A 19,971-nucleotide genomic window follows, 5' to 3' on the forward strand; every position below is an offset into this window, starting at 1 on the left:
GGGCCCAGAGGCCTTTACCAGGCAAGACTTGTCTGGTCGGTAGAAGTGCGGTTTGCACTCCGCACAGATCTGGCAAGCCTTGGTCATGGCCTTGACCTCCTCGGTGGAGTAAGGTAGGTTTCGGGTCTTGATGAAGTTAACAAGCCGGGTGACCCCCGGGTGACAGAGGTCATCGTGGATGGCTCTCAGGCGGTCTTTCTGCACGTTGGCGCATGTGCCGCGGGACAGGGCATCTGGGGACTCGTTGTGCTTCCCCGGACGATATGTAATATTGTACGTATAGGTGGAGAGTTCTATCCTCCACGGTCGGGCCCCGGTAGCGGGCGAGGCCGGGTCGGGACCCGGGAGCGGGCGAGGCCGGGTCGGGACCCGGGAGCGGGCTAGGCCGGGTCGGGCCCCAGGAGAGGGCGAGGCCGGGTCCGGCCCTGGTAGCGGGCGAGGCCGGGTCAGGACCCGGGAGCGGGCGAGGCCGGGTCGGGCCCCGGTAGCGGGCGAGGCCGGGTCGGGCCCCGGTAGCGGGCGAGGCCGGGTCGGGCCCCGGTAGCGGGCGAGGCCGGGTCGGGCCCCGGTAGCGGGCGAGGCCGGGTCAGGACCCGGGAGCGGGCGAGGCCGGGTCGGGCCCCAGGAGCGGGCTAGGCCGGGTCCGGCCCTGGTAGCGGGCGAGGCCGGGTCGGTCCCGGGAGCGGGCGAGGCCGGGTCGGGCCCCAGGAGCGGGCGAGGCCGGGTCGGGACCCGGGAGCGGGCTAGGCCGGGTCGGGCCCCAGGAGCGGGCGAGGCCGGGTCGGGACCCGGGAGCGGGCGAGGCCGGGTCGGGCCCCAGGAGCGGGCTAGGCCGGGTCCGGCCCTGGTAGCGGGCGAGGCCGGGTCGGTCCCGGGAGCGGGCGAGGCCGGGTCGGGCCCCAGGAGCGGGCGAGGCCGGGTCGGGACCCGGGAGCGGGCTAGGCCGGGTCGGGCCCCAGGAGCGGGCGAGGCCGGGTCCGGCCCCGGTAGCGGGCGAGGCCGGGTCGGGACTCGGGAGCGGGCTAGGCCGGGTCGGGACCCGGGAGCGGGCGAGGCCGGGTCGGGACTCGGGAGCGGGCTAGGCCGGGTCGGGACCCGGGAGCGGGCGAGGCCGGGTCGGCACCCGGGAGCGGGCGAGGCCGGGTCGGGACCCGGGAGCGGGCGAGGCCGGGTCGGGACCCGGGAGCGGGCGAGGCCGGGTCGGGACCCGGGAGCGGGCGAGGCCGGGTCGGGACCCGGGAGCGGGCTAGGCCGGGTCGGGCCCCAGGAGCGGGCGAGGCCGGGTCCGGCCCCGGTAGCGGGCGAGGCCGGGTCGGGACCCGGGAGCGGGCGAGGCCGGGTCGGGACCCGGGAGCGGGCTAGGCCGGGTCGGGCCCCAGGAGAGGGCGAGGCCGGGTCCGGCCCTGGTAGCGGGCGAGGCCGGGTCGGGCCCCGGTAGCGGGCGAGGCCGGGTCGGGCCCCGGTAGCGGGCGAGGCCGGGTCGGGCCCCGGTAGCGGGCGAGGCCGGGTCAGGACCCGGGAGCGGGCGAGGCCGGGTCGGGCCCCAGGAGCGGGCTAGGCCGGGTCCGGCCCTGGTAGCGGGCGAGGCCGGGTCGGTCCCGGGAGCGGGCGAGGCCGGGTCGGGCCCCAGGAGCGGGCGAGGCCGGGTCGGGACCCGGGAGCGGGCTAGGCCGGGTCGGGCCCCAGGAGCGGGCGAGGCCGGGTCGGGACCCGGGAGCGGGCGAGGCCGGGTCGGGCCCCAGGAGCGGGCTAGGCCGGGTCCGGCCCTGGTAGCGGGCGAGGCCGGGTCGGTCCCGGGAGCGGGCGAGGCCGGGTCGGGCCCCAGGAGCGGGCGAGGCCGGGTCGGGACCCGGGAGCGGGCTAGGCCGGGTCGGGCCCCAGGAGCGGGCGAGGCCGGGTCCGGCCCCGGTAGCGGGCGAGGCCGGGTCGGGACTCGGGAGCGGGCTAGGCCGGGTCGGGACCCGGGAGCGGGCGAGGCCGGGTCGGGACTCGGGAGCGGGCTAGGCCGGGTCGGGACCCGGGAGCGGGCGAGGCCGGGTCGGCACCCGGGAGCGGGCGAGGCCGGGTCGGGACCCGGGAGCGGGCGAGGCCGGGTCGGGACCCGGGAGCGGGCGAGGCCGGGTCGGGACCCGGGAGCGGGCGAGGCCGGGTCGGGACCCGGGAGCGGGCTAGGCCGGGTCGGGCCCCGGTAGCGGGCGAGGCCGGGTCCGGCCCCGGGAGCGGGCGAGGCCGGGTCGGGACCCGGGAGCGGGCTAGGCCGGGTCGGGCCCCGGTAGCGGGCGAGGCCGGGTCCGGCCCCGGTAGCGGGCGAGGCCGGGTCCGGCCCCGGGAGCGGGCGAGGCCGGGTCGGGCCCCAGGAGCGGGCTAGGCCGGGTCCGGCCCTGGTAGCGGGCGAGGCCGGGTCGGTCCCGGGAGCATGCGAGGCCGGGTCGGGCCCCAGGAGCGGGCGAGGCTGGGTAGGTCCCGGGAGCGGGCTAGGCCGGGTCCGGCCCCGGGAGCGGGCGGGGCCGGGTTGGGCCCTGGGAGTGGGCAAGGCCGGGTCGGGCCCCGGGATTCCAGGCCTCCATGTGCTGTACCTGCATACTAACTGTTTGGTGATTCATACACTAGGACGCCCAGTTCCCTCTGCAGTCTCTCCATTTAGATAGGGGCTGGTTTAGCACACTGGACTAAATCGCTGGCTTTTAAAGTATAGAACATAGAACATTAGAGCGCAGTACAGGCCCTTCGGCCCTCGATGTTGCGCCGACCTGTGAAACCACTCTAAAGCCCATCTACACTATTCCCTTATTGTCCATATGTCTATCCAATGACCATTTGAATGCCCTTAGTGTTGGCGAGTACACTACTGTTGCAGGCAGGGCATTCCACACCCTTACTGCTCTCTGAGTAAAGAACCTACCTCTGACATCTGCCCTATATCTATCTGCCCTCAATTTAAAGCTATGGCCTCTCGTGCTAGACATCACCATCCGATGAAAAAGGCTCTCACTGTCCACCCTATCCAATCCTCTGATCATCTTGTATGCCTCAATTAAGTCACCTCTTAACCTTCTTCTCTCTAACGGAAACAGCCTCAAGTCCCTCAGCCTTTCCTCATAAGATCTTCCCTCCATACCAGGCAACATTCTGGTAAATCTCCTCTGCACCCTTTCCAATGCTTCCACATCCTTCCTATAATGCGGCGACCAGAATTGCACGCAATACTCCAAATGCGGCCGCACCAGAGTTTTGTACAGCTGCAACATGACCTCATGGCTCCGAAACTCAATCCCTCTACCAATAAAAGCTAACTCACCGTACGCCTTCCAAACAACTCTCTCAACCTGGGTGGCAACTTTCAGGGATCTATGTACATGGACACCAAGATCTCTCTGCTCATCCACACTGCCAAAAATCTTACCATTAGCCCAGTATTCTGTCTTCCTGTTAGTCCTTCCAAAATGAATCACCTCACACTTTTCTGCATTAAACTCCATTTGCCACCTCTCAGTCCAACACCGCTCCCGGGTCCCTCTGTAACTTGTAACATCCTTCCGCACTGTCCACAACTCCACCGACTTTAGTGTCATCTGCAAATTTACTCACCCATCCTTCTACACCCTCCTCCAGGTCATTTATAAAAATGACAAACAGCAGTGGCCCCAAAACAGATCATTGTTGTACACCACTAGTAACTGGACTCCAGTCTGAACATTTCCCATCAACCACCACTCTTTGTCTTCTTCCAGCTAGCCAATTTCTGATCCAAACTGCTAAATCACCCTGAATCCCATGCCTCCGTATTTTCTGCAGTAGCCTACCGTGGGGAACCTTATCAAACGCTTTACTGAAATCCATATACACCACATCAACTGCTTTACCCTCATCCACCTGTTTGGTCACCTTCTCAAAGAACTCAATAAGGTTTGTGAGGCAAGACCTACCCTTCACAAAACCGTGTTGACTATCTCTAATCAAATTATTCCTTTCCAGATGATTATACATCCTATCTCTTATAAGCCTTTCCAAGATTTTACCCACAACAGAAGTAAGGCTCACTGGTCTATAGTTACCGGGGTTGTCTCTACTCCCCTTCTTGAACAAGGGGACAACATTTGCTATCCTCCAGTCTTCTGGCACTATTCCTGTAGACAAAGATGACTTAAAGATCAAAGCCAAAGGCTCAGCAATCTCCTCCCTAGCTTCCCAGAGAATCCGGCCCAGGGGACTTATCTATTTTCACACTTTCCAGAATTGCTAACACCTCCTCCTTATGAACCTCAAGCCCTTCTAGTCTAGTAGCCTGAATCTCAGTATTCTCCTCGACATCATTGTCTTTTTACTGTGTGAATACTGACGGAAAAATATTCATTTAGCACCTCTCCTATCTCCTTGGACTCCAAGCACAACTTCCCACTACTGTCCTTGACTGGCCCTACTCTTACCCTAGTCATTTGTTTATTCCTGACATATCAATAGAAAGCTTTAGGGTTATCCTTGATCCTACCTGCCAAAGACTTCTCATGTCCCCTCCTGGCTCTTCTTAGCTCTCTCTTTAGGTCCTTCCTAGCTAACTTGTAACTCTCGAGCGCCCTAACTGAACTTTCATGCCTCATCTTTACATAAGTCTCCTTCTTCCTCTTGACAAGTGATTCAACTGCTTTAGTAAACCACGGTTCCCTTGCTCGACCACTTCCTCCCTGCCTGACAGGTACATACTTATCAAGGACACGCAGTAGCTGTTCCTTGAACAAGCTCCACATTTCCATTGTGCCCATCCCCTACAGTTTTCCTCCCCATCCGATGCATCCTACGTCTTGCCTCATCGCATCATAATTGTCTTTCCCCCAGATATAACTCTTGCCCTGCGGTATATACCTATCCCTTACCATCACTAAAGTAAACTTAATCGAATTGTGGTCACTATCACCAAAGTGCTCATCTACCTCCAAATCTAACACCTGTCCTGGTTCATTACCGAGTACCAAATCCATTATGGCCTCCCCTCTCGTTGGCCTATCTACATACTGTGTCAGGAAACCCTCCTGCACACATCGGACAAAAACGGACCCATCTAAAGTACTCGAACTATAGCGTTTCCAGTCAATATTTGGAAAGTTAAAGTCCCCCATAACAACTACTCTGTTGCTTTCGCTCCTATCCAGAATCATCTTTGCAATCCTTTCCTCTACATTTCTGGAACTTTTCAGAGGCCTATAGAAAGCCCCTAACAGGGTGACCTCTCCTTTCCTGTTTCTAACCTCAGCCCATACTACCTCAGTGGACAAGTCCTCATCAAACGCCCTTTCTGCCACCGTAATACTGCCCTTGACTAACAGTGCCACCCCTCCCCCTCTTTTACCACCTTCCCTGAGCTTACTGAAATATCTAAACCCCGGCATCTGCAACAACCATTCCTGTCCCTGCTCTATCCATGTCTCCGAAATGGCCACAACATCGAAGTCCCAGGTACCAACCCATGCCGCAAGTTCACCCACCTTATTCCGGATGCTCCTGCAGCAAGGTTCAATTCCCGTACCAGCCTCCCCGAACAGGCTCCGGAATGTGGCGACTAGGGGCTTTTCACAGTAATTTCATTTGAAGCCTGCTTGTGACAATAAGCGATTTCCATTTCATTTTTTCATATGCTTTTTTATTCTTCCTGCCAGAATGGATTATTTCACACTTTCCCACATTGTACTCCATTTGCCCATTCCTTTCCCACTCAGTGTATCTGTATCATCTTGTAGCCTCCTTATGTCCTCTTCACAGCTTATTCCTACCTATCTTTTGACGTCAGCAAATTCAGCAACAATCCCTTCAATTCCTTCATACAGTCATTTGTATATATTGTGAACAGTTGAGGCCCAGCATTGATCCCTGTGGCACACCACTCATTACATCTTGCAGGAAAGCAAGAACAGGTTACTGAGTTGGATGATCAGCCATGATCATAATGATCGGTGGAGCAGGCTCGATGGGCTGAATGGCCTCCTATTTTCTATCTTTCTAACCTGAAAAAGACCTGTTACTTGCTTACTCTCAGCTTTCTATTAGCTAGCTAATGTTCTATCTGTGCCAATATACTATCGATACTATCAGCTTTTATTTCCTGCAATAACCTTTGATGTGGCATTTTATCAAATGCCTTGTGGAAATCGAAGCACATTGGTTCCCCGTTATCCACAGCACACGTTTCTTCCTCAAAAGAACGGCAACAACTTGGTTAAACATGATTTCCCTTTCACAAAGCCATATTGGTTCTGCCTGATTACGTTGAACTTATCCAAGTACTTAATAACTTCTAACATTTCTGAGGACAGATATTAAGATAACTGGCTGTAATTTCCCGCTTTCTGCCTGTCTCCCTTTTTGAATAATGGAGTTACGTTTATATCTTCCAATCCAATGGAACCTTCCCCACATCTTGGGAGTTTTGGGAAATTAAAACTAATGCATCATTGGTGTTCCAGGTCGCGTGGGGAGCTCGAGAGGTTGGGGCATCATTTAAAAATGCGTCTCGATCTCTCCCTGCACTGAGGAGTTTCAGCGAATGGGGCTCCTCAGCACAGGAAATGGGACTGAGTACGGCCTTGGTCGTGCCTTCCCTGTTGAGGTCCCATATATAACCAGAGTCACGTTAGATAGCGCTGTGGGAAACACACAACTAAACGCACTCGCAATGGGACATCGTTCCCATTTGGTTAAATCGCGCCTGTAATATGTAACTACTTGTTGCATTCATCACAGACCCTAGGCTGAAGTGCTCCGGAATAGCAGAGACATATTTAAGGGGCAGTTGGATAAACCCGTGAAATAATAATCTTTATTGTCACATGTAGGCTTACATTAACACTGCAATTCCTCCCTCAGCACAAAGATGTACAGGTTAGGTGGATTGGCCATGCTAAATTGCTCTTAGAGTCCAAAAAAAGGTTAGGTGGAGTTGCTGGCTTATGAGGATAGGGTGTGGGCTGAGGTAGAGTGCTCTTTCCAAGGGCCGGTGCAGAGTCGATGGGTCGAATGGCCTCCTTCTGCACTGTAAATTCTATGATTCTGTGGAGTTACTATGAAAAACCCCTAGTCGTCACATTCCGGCGCCTGTTCGGGTACACTGAGGGAGAATTCAGAATGTCCAATTCACCTAACAGCACGTCTTTCGGGACTTGTGGGAGGAAACCGGAGCACCCGGAGGAAACCCAACCAGACACGGGGGAGAACATGCAGACTCTGCACAGACAGTGACCCAAGCCAGGAATCGAACCTGGGACCCTGACGCTATGAAGCAACAGTGCTAACCACTGTGCTACAATAGGGTGAGATTCCGTAGGATGGGAGAAGGCTCGTCTGAAGCATTAATATTGACATGGATCAGTTGGACCGAATGGCCTGTGTGTGTAACTTTCTGTACCCCCAAACTGGAGTGGGTCAGAAGTTCAGAATTGGGAAGGGAAAGTGGGAGACTTGACCTTGTGGGAAAAGGGAACGTGGAAGAGAACACTGATGGAATATCTTCTCTCTTGGTGACAAAGAAATCCAAGATCTCCTTCTATTTATTGGAGGTCAAGGAGAATGTGTTAAAGGAAAGATCTTTTCCCTCTAAGGTTTTAGAGTGGGAGATAGTTTTGACTGAGGAGAGAGAGCAAAGTTCAGTAAATATTGAAGTGATCGACCAGATCAGGCAGTCGAATATAAAGCTTGTTTTGCTCCACCTCCAAGCTTACACCTTAAAGGGTGAAAATGTTTGAATTAGAAAACTTTGAAGGGAGAAGGAGAAAAGTAGGGGGAATTCAGTGAATAACCTTTCAGCGACCCAGCCCAAACACAATGGACTAAATAACCTCCATCGGAATTCTAAGCTGAATGTATGGTTATGAAATTAAATATTTCTAAGGACAACTGTTTGAAAAGCACTTTTGCGGGCAGCACGGTGGCGCAGTGGGTTAGCCCTGTTGCATCACGGTGCCGAGGTCCCAGGTTCGATCCTGGCTCTGGGTCACTGTCCGTGTGGAGTTTGCACATTCTCCCCGTGTTTGCGTGGGTTTCGCCTCCACAACCCAAAGATGTGCAGGGTGGGTGGATTGGCCACGCTAAATTGCCCCTTAATTGGAAAAAATGAATTGGGTACTCTAAATTAAAAAAAAATAGCACTTTTGCTTAAAAAAAATACTTGTAAAAGGCCTTTGTTCAGGAAGGGATGTCTGGACAGACAACCTGGCGCCTGGTACCAACAGCGTATCAAACTGCTTATCTCAAGAAAACACGATTCAACAAATGTCCCAAAAGTGTAAATGAAATCCTTCCACTTGCTGGTCTTCTTTCAGAACAAAGATATTTATAGATAAGAACCTTAATAGGAAAAAAGGAACCCCAAGTGAGGGTAAGGCTGTGATGCACAATCAATAACTCTCGAGACAAGGGAAGTCATATCTAATCGGCTTTAATCAGCTAGAACTATACCCAGCAGCTTCGATACAGAAAGCGAAGGCTGCTGGGACGGCATGGGTTCTTATACCCCACCTCTCAGGGCGAGGCTATGTACATTAGCCAATGGTAGACTCCTAGGTCTAGCTAATGGTCATTCACCTCTCAGGTACTGCAATACCTGGTATTACCACATTCACCCCCTGTTAAAAAGGAACCCAGCGGGGTGATGGCCAGCTTTACTGTCGCCTTTTGCATGGTAGGACCAGGTATGGAGGTACCGTGATGTCGAGGGTAACAGAAGAAGTGTTTAGGGTGCAGCAATCAGACGATCGGGTGGCCTGGTCGTCCTTCTGGAGTGTCTGAGTTTCGGCGATGATCCTGGTGGGGGCCCCGGCAGTTGTGGCTCCGGGAACGTGGCGTCTTCCTCCCAGGCAGCTTCGTCACCCCTAGGCGGTGCTGTTTGCGCAAAAGGTGGGGAGGGGCGCCTGTAGGGGGCGTTGGTGCCTGTTCGGCGCTGGGTAGGGGCTCCGGCGGCAGTACTGACCCTCCGGTCAGGTGCTGCGGGGGGGGGGGGGGGGCAGCAATGGTGCGTGTGGGGCTCCGGCGGGCGCCAGGTCCCGAAGGGAGACCGTGTCTTGCCGGCTGTCGGGGAACGCTACGTAGGCGTACTGGGGGTTGGCATGCAGCAGGTGGACCCTCTCGACCAACGGGTCCGACTTGTGCGCCCTCACATGTTTCCACAGTAGTACGGGTCCGGGTGTCGCTAGCCAGGTGGGGAGCGAGGTCCCGGAGGAGGACTTTCTGGGGAAAACAAGGAGACGTTCGTGAGGTGTCTGGTTTGTGGTAGTACAGAGCAGCGACCGAATGGAGTGAAGGGCCACTGGGAGGACTTCTTGCCAGCGGGAGACTGGGAGATTCCTGGATCGAAGGGCCAGCAGGATGGTCTTCCAGACCGTTCCGTTCTCCCTTTCTACCTGCCCGTTTCCCCGGGGGTTGTAACTGGTCGTCCTGCTGGAGGCGATACCTTTGCTGAGCAGGAAGTGACGCAGTTCGTCGCTCATAAAGGAGGACCCCCTATCACTCTGAATGTATGCGGGGAAACCGAACAGTGTAAAAATACACTGAGGGCCTTGATGACGGTGGTCGTGGTCATGTCCGGGCAGGGGATGGCGAATGGGAACCGGGAGTATTCGTCAATCACGTTCAGGAGGGGGCCTTTTAAGTCCATGCTGAGGCGTTCAAAGGGACGGGAAGACTTTATCAGATGCGCTCTCTCTGGCCGGTAGAAGTGCGGTTTGCACTCCGCGCAGATTCAGCAGTCCCTGGTGACTGTCCTGACCTCCTCGATGGAGTAGGGCAGGTTTCGGGTCTTAACGAAATGAGTGACCCCCGGGTGGCAGAGGTCCTCGTGGAGGGCTCGGAGGCGGTCTACTTGTGCGGTGGCACAAGTGCTGCGGGACAGGGCATCAGGAGGCTCGTTCAGCTTGTAGGTGGAGAGTTCTATCCTCCACCGCAAGATCTTGCCGTTCTTAATCATGCCCCGCTGCGCATTATCGAACATGAAGGCCACCGACCGTTGGTCCGTGAGGAGAGTGAATCTCCTGCCGGCCAGGTAATGCCTCCAGTGTCGCATAGCTTCTACTATGGCCTGGGCCTTCTTTTCGACCGAGGAGTGGTGAATTTCGGAAGTATGGAGAGTGCGGGAGAAGAAAGCCACGGGCCTGCCCGCTTGGTTGAGGGTGGCCGCCAGAGCTACGTCGGACGCGTCGCTCTCGACCTGGAAGGGGAGGGACTCGTCGATGGCGCGCATCATGGCTTTTGCGATGTCCGCTTTGATGCGGCAGAAGGCCTGGCGGGCCTCCGTCGACAGGGCGAAGGTTGTGGACTGGATCAGGGGTTGAGCCTTGTCTGCGTAATTAGGGACCCATTGTGCATAATAGCTAAAGAAGCCGAGGCAGCGCTTTAGGGCCTTGGGGCAGTGAGGGAGGGGGAATTCCATGAGGGGGCGCATGCGCTCAGGGTCGGGGCCTATGACTCCATTTCGCACTACGTAGCCTAGGATGGATAGACGGTTGGTGCTAAACACGCAGTTCTCCTTATTGTAGGTCAGATTAAGGAGATTCGCGGTCTGGAGAAATTTTCGGAGGTTGGTGTCGTGGTCCTGCTGGTCATGGCCGCAGATGGTGACGTTGTCAAGATACGGGAACGTTGCGCGTAAGCCGTACCGGTCAACCATTCGGTCCATCTCACGCTGGTAGACCGAGACCCCGTTCGTGACACCGAAGGGAACCCTTAAAAAGTGGTAGAGCCGCCCATCTGCTTCGAAGGCAGTGTACTGGCGGTCCCCATGATGGAGGGGCAGCTGGTGGTAGGTGGACTTGAGATCCACCGTGCAGAAGACCTTGTATTGCGCAATCCTGTTTACCAGGTCGGCTATACGGGGGAGAGGGTACGCGTCCAGCTGCGTAAACCGGTTTCACCCCGGTCTTTACCACCACTACTTGAGCCCTCCAGGGGCTGTTGCTTGCTTCGATGACCCCTTCCTTCAACAGCCTTTGGACCTCAGACCTGATGAAGGTCCGGTCCTGGGCACTGTACCGTCTACTCCTGGTGGCGACGGGTTTGCAATCTGGGGTGAGGTTCGCAAACAGGGAAGGCGGGTCGACCTTAAGGGTCGCGAGGTCGCAGACAGTAAGGGGGGGTGTAGGGCCGCCAAATTGAAAGGTCAGGCTTTGTAGGTGGCACTGGAAATCCAGCCCAAGACGGGTGGCTGCGCAGAGGTGCGGCAGAACGTACAGGCGGAAATTGCGGAATTCCCTGCCTTGCACAGTGAGGTTCGCTAGGCAGAACCCCTTTATCTGCACTGCGTGTGACCCGGAGGCCAGGGAGATCCTTTGTTTTACGGGATGGGTGAAAAGAGAACAGGGCCTTACCGTGTCGGGGTGGACAAAGCTTTCCGTGCTCCCGGAGTCGATCAGGCACAACGTCACGTGGCCGTTGATGGCGATCGTTGTGGTGGCTTCCGCTAGCGTCCGGGGCCGATTCTGATCCAGGGTAACGGAGGCCAGCTGCAGCAAGGGGGAGTTCTGGTCGGGCAGCGTGTAGTCAGCTGTGCTGGGGGCTTGAGGCCCCATCCAGGATGGTGTCGGCCATGGGTCGCACATGGAGTCCGGGGACGGGGATTCCGAAGATGGCGACGGCGAGGAACAAAATGGCGGCACCCACCCATCCAGCGTGGTTGCCGGGGGGCAAAATGGCCACGGCCGCGGGTCGCACGCTGCCTGGGGAGAGAAGGGCGGCGGTGGGCCTTGGACGGCCGGGACCTGGAAGGAAGGCTGCTGATAGTCGCTGGAGACTCCCGGCCACGGCGCGGGCCAGGCAGACCGCGGCATAGTGGCCTTTCTTGCCGCACCCTTTGCAGGTGGTGGCGCAGGCCGGGCAGCGCGCGCGTGGATGATTCGCTTAGCCGCAGAAGAAGCAGCGTTGGCCGGCGGCGGTAGCGGGCCGTCTTGCCGCGCAGGCCTGCGGGGTTAGCGGGTAAGTCTGGGGGGCTGCCACCGCCGGGTGCCACGCTGCCCAGGGGGGCGCCGTGCGGGCGGGGGCAAAAGCCAGTGCGTTCTTGTACGCAACGTCCATGGACCCTGCCAGGGCCCGTGCCTCAGTGAGGCCCAGTGTGTCCATTTCAAGGAGCCTTCGGCGGATGTCGGGGGAAGTCATACCTGCCACGAAAGGGTCCCGAATTAAAAGTTCCGTGTGCTCGTTCCCTGTCACTGCTGGGCAGCCGCAGTTTTGGCCCAGCACTATTAGTGCCCGCTAGAAGTCTTCCAGTGTTTCATCTGGGTTCTGCCGTCTAGTTGCCAGCAGGTGACGGGCATAGACCTGGTTCAGTGGACGGATGTAATGTCCTAGCAGCTCCATAGCTGCAGCATAGTTCGCCGCCCCTTCGATCAGAGGGTAGATCGCAGGGCTGACCCGCGAGCGTAGGAGGTGTATTTTCTGCCTTTCCGTGGGGGTGTCGGCAGCCGTGTCGAGGTAGCTCTCGAAACACGCCAGCCAATGCTTAAAAGTAGCAGCGGAGTTGTCTGCGTGGGGGCTGAGCTGAAGGCATGCCGGCTTGATGCGGAGATCCATCCTTCAGAAGTAATAGCTGATTAAATTGATGCACAATCAATAACTCTCGAGACAAGGGGAGTCATATCTAATCGGCTTTAATCAGCTAGAACTGTACCCAGCAGCTTCGATACAGAAAGTGAAGGCTGCTGGGACGGCATGGGTTCTTAGCCCCGCCCTGAGAGGCGGGGTATATGTACGTTAGCCAATGGTAGACTCCTAGGTCTAGCCAATGGTCATTCACCTCTCAGGTACTGCAATACCAGGTATTACCACAGGCTGTTTGAAAGGCCCAAACCTAATATGGAGTTTGGAGGCAGTCATCTTTGGGTTTCGTTATCATGAGAGAAGGCTGGAAGCTGCCTGAAGAGAGAACTATTTTGAACATCATAAGAGAGACATGGTGAAACTGATTCTCAGCTGGGAGAGCCAGAGGAAGGTTTTAAGAAACCGCTCTGGGACAGCTACCAGGACCTGCTCTTCTTCACCTGCGAAGGAAAATTCGGACTCTTCCACCACAGAAGCCATCGCAGCTACTGATGAACTTCAACTTTCAACCCCTTCAAAAAGCAGGAATTCAAGCAGATGGGACAGTAATAGTCTCACTGCAACAAGACTGATTTGAAATCTCATCTTTAAGTTAAAATCAAATCTTTACCTGCTTTTAATCTTTGTTACTGTATTTTAGTTAATATCTATCACTTTTACCGAAGAAACTTTCAGCAGTAGTTTTTTTAGTTTTTATAATAAACTAATCTTTAACTTGTGTAAGACTAAATCACTCCTAAACTAAAAGGAGGCTACATACAGACTTATAAATCCTTAGCTGACAGACTACTTAAAGAAATGTTTTTTACTTGGTCATGACATTCTATTTTAAACTAGTTTAAAAATAATGTGTGTAAGTTATTTCAGTTGGAGGCCTCCTAACAAAGTATTGAACACAACAAAATGTGACAAACCTTTCAAGCATATTGGGCAATATTAACCAGCTTAATGTACAACCTGGTCTGAGGAGATTGAATAGATTAGGCTCAGTGTCACAGTCTGTATTTTGTTTTATAATCCTCCAATAAAGTGCCTCGGGATGTATTACAGTAAAGTCACCATAGTCCCAGATGACCAGAGGTTGCTTTCCCCTGTGAGGGGGCGAGCTGACTGGTGGTGGTTTAACCGAGGGGAAGAGCTGCCTGGTGGTAGTTTAACCGAGGGGAAGAGCTGACTGGTGGTGGTTTAACCGAGGGGGAGAGCTGCCTGGTGGTGGTTTAACCGAGGGGAAGAGCTGACTGGTGGTGGTTTAACCTGAGGATTACTACAACCTTTACAGCTGCGTATAGAAGCTCTTAAGCTTCTTGGAAAATTCCAGTAGTATTCCTGTGTGGAAAGCAATATGATCCCTAACATGTGGCCACATGGGAACATTCCCTGTCACTGGTTTAATATTGCTTAGTGTTGCTGTTGTAGCTCATGTAGAACCACAGCTCATCCATGTATGTGAAAGAATGTGCATTTATATTGGATCTTATTAGGCCCCTCAGAAACACCCTAAAGAGGTTCATAAGCAACTTGTTGATTTGGAATGCAGTCACACTTGTAATGTAGGCGAACCCCAGCAGCCATTTTGCACATTTTCAAAGTTTTACACAGCACAAGAGGTATCTGACTAGTTAAATTAATTTTGGTGATGGAGGAATGAGTATTGGCCAGGACACTCGGAGCTCCCTGCATTACATCAGATATTCAATATTGTAACCAAAAGCCCGCATCAGTGCAGCGCTCTTTTAGTGCAGCGTTCTTTCAGTGTAACACTCTTTCAGTGCAGCGCTCTTTCAATGCAGCGCTCTTTCAATGCAGCGCTATTTCAGTGCAGCACTCTTTCAATGCAGCGCTCTTTCAGTGTAGCGCTCTTTCAATGCAGCGCTCTTTCAGTGTAGCGCTCTTTCAATGCAGTGCTCTCTCAGTGCAGCGCTCTTTCAATGCAGCGCCCTTTCAATGCAGCGCCCGTTCAGTGCAGCGCTCTTTCAATGCAGCGCCCTTTCAATGCAGCGCTCTCACAGTGCAGCGCCCTTTCAATGCAGCGCTCTTTCAATGCAGCGCTCTTTCAATGCAGCGCTCTTTCAGTGTAGCGCTCTTTCAGTGCAGCGCTCTTTCAGTGCAGCACTCTTTCAATGCAGCGCTCTTTCAATGCAGCACTCTTTCAATGCGACGCTCTTTCAATGCAGCGCTCTTTCAATGCAGCGCCCTTTCAGTGCAGCGCTCTTTCAATGCAGCGCCCTTTCAATGCAGCGCCCGTTCAGTGCAGCGCTCTTTCAATGCAGCGCCCTTTCAATGCAGCGCTCTCACAGTGCAGCGCCCTTTCAATGCAGCGCTCTTTCAATGCAGCGCTCTTTCAATGCAGCGCTCTTTCAGTGTAGCGCTCTTTCAGTGCAGCGCTCTTTCAGTGCAGCACTCTTTCAATGCAGCGCTCTTTCAATGCAGCACTCTTTCAATGCGACGCTCTTTCAATGCAGCGCTCTTTCAATGCAGCGCTCTTTCAATGCAGCGCTCTTTCAGGGCACCACTCTTTCAGTGCAGCGCCCTTTCAATGCAGCGCTCTTTCAATGCAGCGCCCTTTCAGTGCAGCACTCTTTCAATGCAGCGCTCTTTCAGGGCACCACTCTTTCAGTGCAGCGCCCTTTCAATGCAGCGCTCTTTCAATGCAGCGCCCTTTCAGTGCAGCACTCTTTCAATGCAGCGCTCTTTCAGGGCACCACTCTTTCAATGCAGCGCCCTTTCAATCCAGCGCTCTTTCAATGCAGCGCCCTTTCAGTGCAGCGCTCATTCGATGCAGCGCCCTTTCAATCCAGCGCTCTTTCAATGCAGCGCCCTTTCAATCCAGCGCTCTTTCAATGCAGCGCTCTTTCAGTGCAGCACTCTTTCAATGCAGCGCTCTTTCAATGCAGCGCTCTTTCAATGCAGCGCTCTTTCAGGGCACCACTCTTTCAGTGCAGCCCTCTTTCAGTGCAGAGCTCTTTCAATGCAGCGCCCTTTCATTGCAGCGCCCTTTCAATGCAGCGCTCTTTCATTGCAGCGCCCTTTCAATGCAGCGCTCTTTCAATGCAGCGCTCTTTCAGGGCACCACTCTTTCAGTGCAGCATTCTTTCAGTGCAGCACTCTTTCAGTGCAGCGCTCTTTCATTGCAGCGCTCTTTCATTGCAGCGCTCTTTCAGTGCAGCACTCTTTCAATGCGGCACTCTTTCAATGCAGCACTCTTTCAATGCAGAACTCTTTCAATGCAGCACTCTTTCAATGCAGCACTCTTTCAATGCAGCGCCCTTTCAATGCAGCGCTCATTCGATGCAGCGCCCTTTCAATCCAGCGCTCTTTCAATGCAGCGCCCTTTCAATCCAGCGCTCTTTCAATGCAGCGCTCTTTCAGGGCACCACTCTTTCAATGCAGCACTCTCTCAGTGCAGCGCTCTTTCAATGCAGCGCTCTCTCAGTGCATCACTCTTTCAGTGCCGCGCTCTTACAGTGCAGCGCTCTTTCAGTGCCGCGCTCTTTCAGTGCAGCGCTCTTTCATTCCAGCCCTCTTTCATTCCAGCGCTCTTTCAATGCAGCGCTCTTTCAGTGCAGCGCTCTTTCATTCTAGCGCTCTTTCATTCCAGCGCTCTTTCAATGCAGCGCTCTTTCAACCCAGCTCTCTTTCAATGCAGCTCCCTTTCACTGCAGCGCTCTTTCAGGCCACCACTCTTTCAATGCAGCGCTCTTTCAATGCAGCGCTCTTTCAATCCAGCGCTCTTTCAGGGCACCACTCTTTCAATGCAGCGCTCTTTCAATGCAGCGTCCTTTCAATGCAGCACTCTTTCAATGCAGCGCTCTTTCAGTGTAGCGCTCTTTCAATGCGGCGCTCTTTCATTGCAGCGCTCTTTCAGGGCACCACTCTTTCAGTGCAGCACCCTTTCAATGCAGCGCTCATTCAATGCAGCGCCCTTTCAATCCAGCGCTCTTTCAATGCCGCGCTCTCTCAGTGCAGCGCTCTTTCAGTGCAGCGCTCTTTCAGTGCAGCGCTCTTTCAGGGCACCACTCTTTCAGTGCAGCGCTCTTTCAGTGTAGCGCTCTTTCAATGCAGCGCTCTTTCAGTGTAGCGCTCTTTCAGTGCAGCACTCTTTCAATGCAGCACTCTTTCAGTGTAGCACTCTTTCAGTGTAGCGCTCTTTCAATGCAGCACTCTTTCAGTGTAGCACTCTTTCAGTGTAGCGTTCTTTCAATGCAGCGCTCTTTCAGGGCACCACTCTTTCAATGCAGCATTCTTTTAGTGTAGCACTCTTTCAGTGTAGCGTTCTTTCAATGCAGCGCTCTTTCAGGGCACCACTCTTTCAATGCAGCACTCTTTCAGTGTAGCGCTCTTTTAGTGCAGCACTCTTTCAATGCAGCACTCTTTCAATGCAGCGCTCTCTCAGTGCCGCGCTCTTTCAATGCAGCACTCTCTCAGTGCAGCGCTCTTTCAGTGTAGCGCTCTTTCAGTGCCGCGCTCTTTCAGTGCAGCGCTCTTTCATTCCAGCGCTCTTTCATTCCAGCGCTCTTTCAATGCAGCGCTCTTTCAGTGTAGCACTCTTTCAATCCAGCTCTCTTTCATTCCAGCGCTCTTTCATTCCAGCGCTCTTTCAATGCAGCGCTCTTTCAATCCAGCGCTCTTTCAATGCAGCTCCCTTTCAGTGCAGCGCTCTTTCAATGCAGCGCTCTTTCAGTGCAGCTCTCTTTCAATGCAGCTCCCTTTCAATGCAGCGCTCTTTCAGTGAAGCGCTCTTTCAGTGCAGCACTCTTTCAATGCAGCTCCCTTTCAATGCAGCGCTCTTTCAGTGCAGCACTCTTTCAGTGCAGCACTCTTTCAATGCAGCTCCCTTTCAATGCAGCGCTCTTTCAATGCAGCGCTCTTTCAATGCAGCGCTCTTTCAGTGCAGCGCTCTTTCAGTGTAGCGCTCTTTCAGTGCAGCACTCTTTCAGTGTAGCACTCTTTCAATGCTGCGCTCTGTCAGTGCAGCGCTCTTTCAATGCAGCACTCTTTCAGTGCAGCGCTCTTTCAGTGCAGCACTCTTTCAATGCAGCTCCCTTTCAATGCAGCTCCCTTTCAATGCAGCGCTCTTTCAATGCAGCGCTCTTTCAGTGCAGCACTCTTTCAGTGCAGCGCTCTTTCAGTGCAGCACTCTTTCAATGCAGCTCCCTTTCAGTGCAGCGCTCTTTCAGTGTAGCGCTCTTTCAGTGTAGCGCTCTTTCAGTGCAGCACTCTTTCAATGCAGCGCTCTGTCAGTGCAGCGCTCTTTCAATGCAGCACTCTTTCAGTGTAGCGCTCTTTCAATGCAGCGCTCTTTCAGTGCAGCACTCTTTCAATGCAGCTCCCTTTCAATGCAGCTCCCTTTCAATGCAGCGCTCTTTCAATGCAGCGCTCTTTCAGTGCAGCACTCTTTCAGTGCAGCGCTCTTTCAGTGCAGCACTCTTTCAATGCAGCTCCCTTTCAATGCAGCGCTCTTTCAGTGTAGCGCTCTTTCAGTGTAGCGCTCTTTCAGTGTAGCGCTCTTTCAGTGCAGCACTCTTTCAGTGCAGCGCTCTGTCAGTGCAGCGCTCTTTCAATGCAGCACTCTTTCAGTGTAGCGCTCTTTCAGTGTAGCGCTCTTTCAGTGTAGCGCTCTTTCAGTGCAGCGCTCTGTAGGTGCACCACTCTTTCAATGCAGCGCTCTTTCAGTGTAGCGCTCTTTCAGTGCAGCGCTCTTTCAGTGCAGCACTCTTTCAGGGCACCACTCTTTCAATGCAGCACTCTTTCAATGCAGCGCTCTTTCAATGCAGCACTCTTTCAGTGTAGCGCTCTTTCAGTGTAGCGCTCTTTCAGTGCAGCACTCTTTCAGTGCAGCGCTCTGTCAGTGCAGCGCTCTTTCAATGCAGCACTCTTTCAGTGCAGCGCTCTTTCAGTGCAGCGCTCTTTCAATGCAGCGCTCTCAATGCAGCACTCTTTCAATGCAGCGCTCTCAATGCAGCACTCTTTCAGTGCAGCGCTCACTCAGTGCAGCGCTCTTTCAGTGCAGCGCTCTTTCAGTGCAGCGCTCTTTCAGTGCAGCGCTCTCTCAGTGCAGGGCTCTTTCAGTGCAGCGCTCTTTCAGTGCAGCGCTCTTTCAATGCAGCGCTCTCTCAGTGTAGCGCTCTTTCAATCCAGCGCTCTCTCAGTGCAGCACTGAAATATCGACCTAGATTATGGACTGAGATCTGGATTCAGGTTTGCTCTTCCACCAACTTGAGGCAAGTTTGGCACCACTGGCTACATCTCACGTGTCTGCCAGCTTTCCGCCCAGGCTTTCCCCTGGCACATTCTCCACAGTTTTGCCAGAAATTAGGGTTCTGGTTTGTAGTTGTCACATCGTCCCAGCCTGTCTGTGACTGGGCAGTGTCCATTAGTTTGCATTTTCCACCTGAAGGGTGATCTGGTTGTGAGATGCATGTGTGGGATTTCGAGGGGGGTTGGTGAGTCGCACTGTGTTCCAAATATACAAAATTAGTCTCTTAAGCCTTGCGCTCAGATTGCCTGCTTCCTCCAGTTACCAGCAGAGAATCAACATTCTACAGATTCAGTGTTGCTGTACAGACTAGCCCCGATATGGCTGCAGTGACACCATTATAGCGACAGAGATTAATTTTAGCAGAAAATGTGTATCTCACAATGAATGTAAATATGTATTTGCTGAACAAACAGTTCCCACCATTCAGTAATTGAGAGTGAAGAACTCGCTATGATCAAAAAAGCATTCCATTTTCATCTTAACATTCTCGCAATCAAAACACAAAGTTTAAAGTTCCGATAGCCTGTTTCTTTGTTGCAGTCCTGTGTAATTTACAGTTTTGTTAGATTAAAGAACAAATATGGTATTGAGCCCACAATCAATCAATGCAATAAGTTGAATGCCCTTGATTTATTTAACATTCTTGTCCATTCAATTTTAGGAGCAGTGCTCTTTCAGCTGGGACTGGGGTCCATCATTCCCTACACAGGGCATCTGGAAAGATATAAGGATTGAAATGTATGATATCTGTCACCTGACGTATCTCACAGCAACCACTATCTATGGTATGGACTTTGGTCATTTTTGTCAGGGCGCCTGAAGACATTTTACTTTCCTAATGTTTAGTATCATTTACAGAGCCATTATATTTTGCTGCTAATTTGGAAGTTTGATGGCAATCATTTTTCATGTCCCATGGATAAAACTTGCCTTTTCATTAATTTTTTTAACTGTGGTTTTGGATGCAAAAGACTGCAGTTTAGTTAATAGAATCTGCTTGTTGAGTGCTTTATGAACCATAACATTTAATGAGTCTTTAACTCATTACCAACGGTTGGTTATTGATTAGTGTAATGTGCATGGCTAATATTTTACAAAAAATATTTTCTTGCTCAGATGCCCCCCAGAAACCCCCCCCCCCAAGA

At 53.7% G+C, this 19,971-nt stretch overlaps 1 protein-coding gene across 2 annotated transcripts in view; it reads left to right on the forward strand.

Moving 5' to 3' along the window:
* Positions 1-19,971, forward strand: part of manba (mannosidase, beta A, lysosomal) — a 159,278-nt gene that overhangs the window by 34,469 nt on the left and 104,838 nt on the right. For both annotated transcript variants that reach the window (XM_072495205.1, XM_072495206.1), the window contains one exon: positions 19,488-19,611. In XM_072495205.1, coding sequence (XP_072351306.1) covers positions 19,488-19,611 — 124 coding nt within the window. The remainder of the gene's footprint in view (positions 1-19,487; positions 19,612-19,971) is intronic.

The sequence above is a fragment of the Scyliorhinus torazame genome, chromosome 3, assembly GCF_047496885.1.
Source record: "Scyliorhinus torazame isolate Kashiwa2021f chromosome 3, sScyTor2.1, whole genome shotgun sequence".
NCBI classification, from domain to species: domain Eukaryota; kingdom Metazoa; phylum Chordata; class Chondrichthyes; order Carcharhiniformes; family Scyliorhinidae; genus Scyliorhinus; species Scyliorhinus torazame.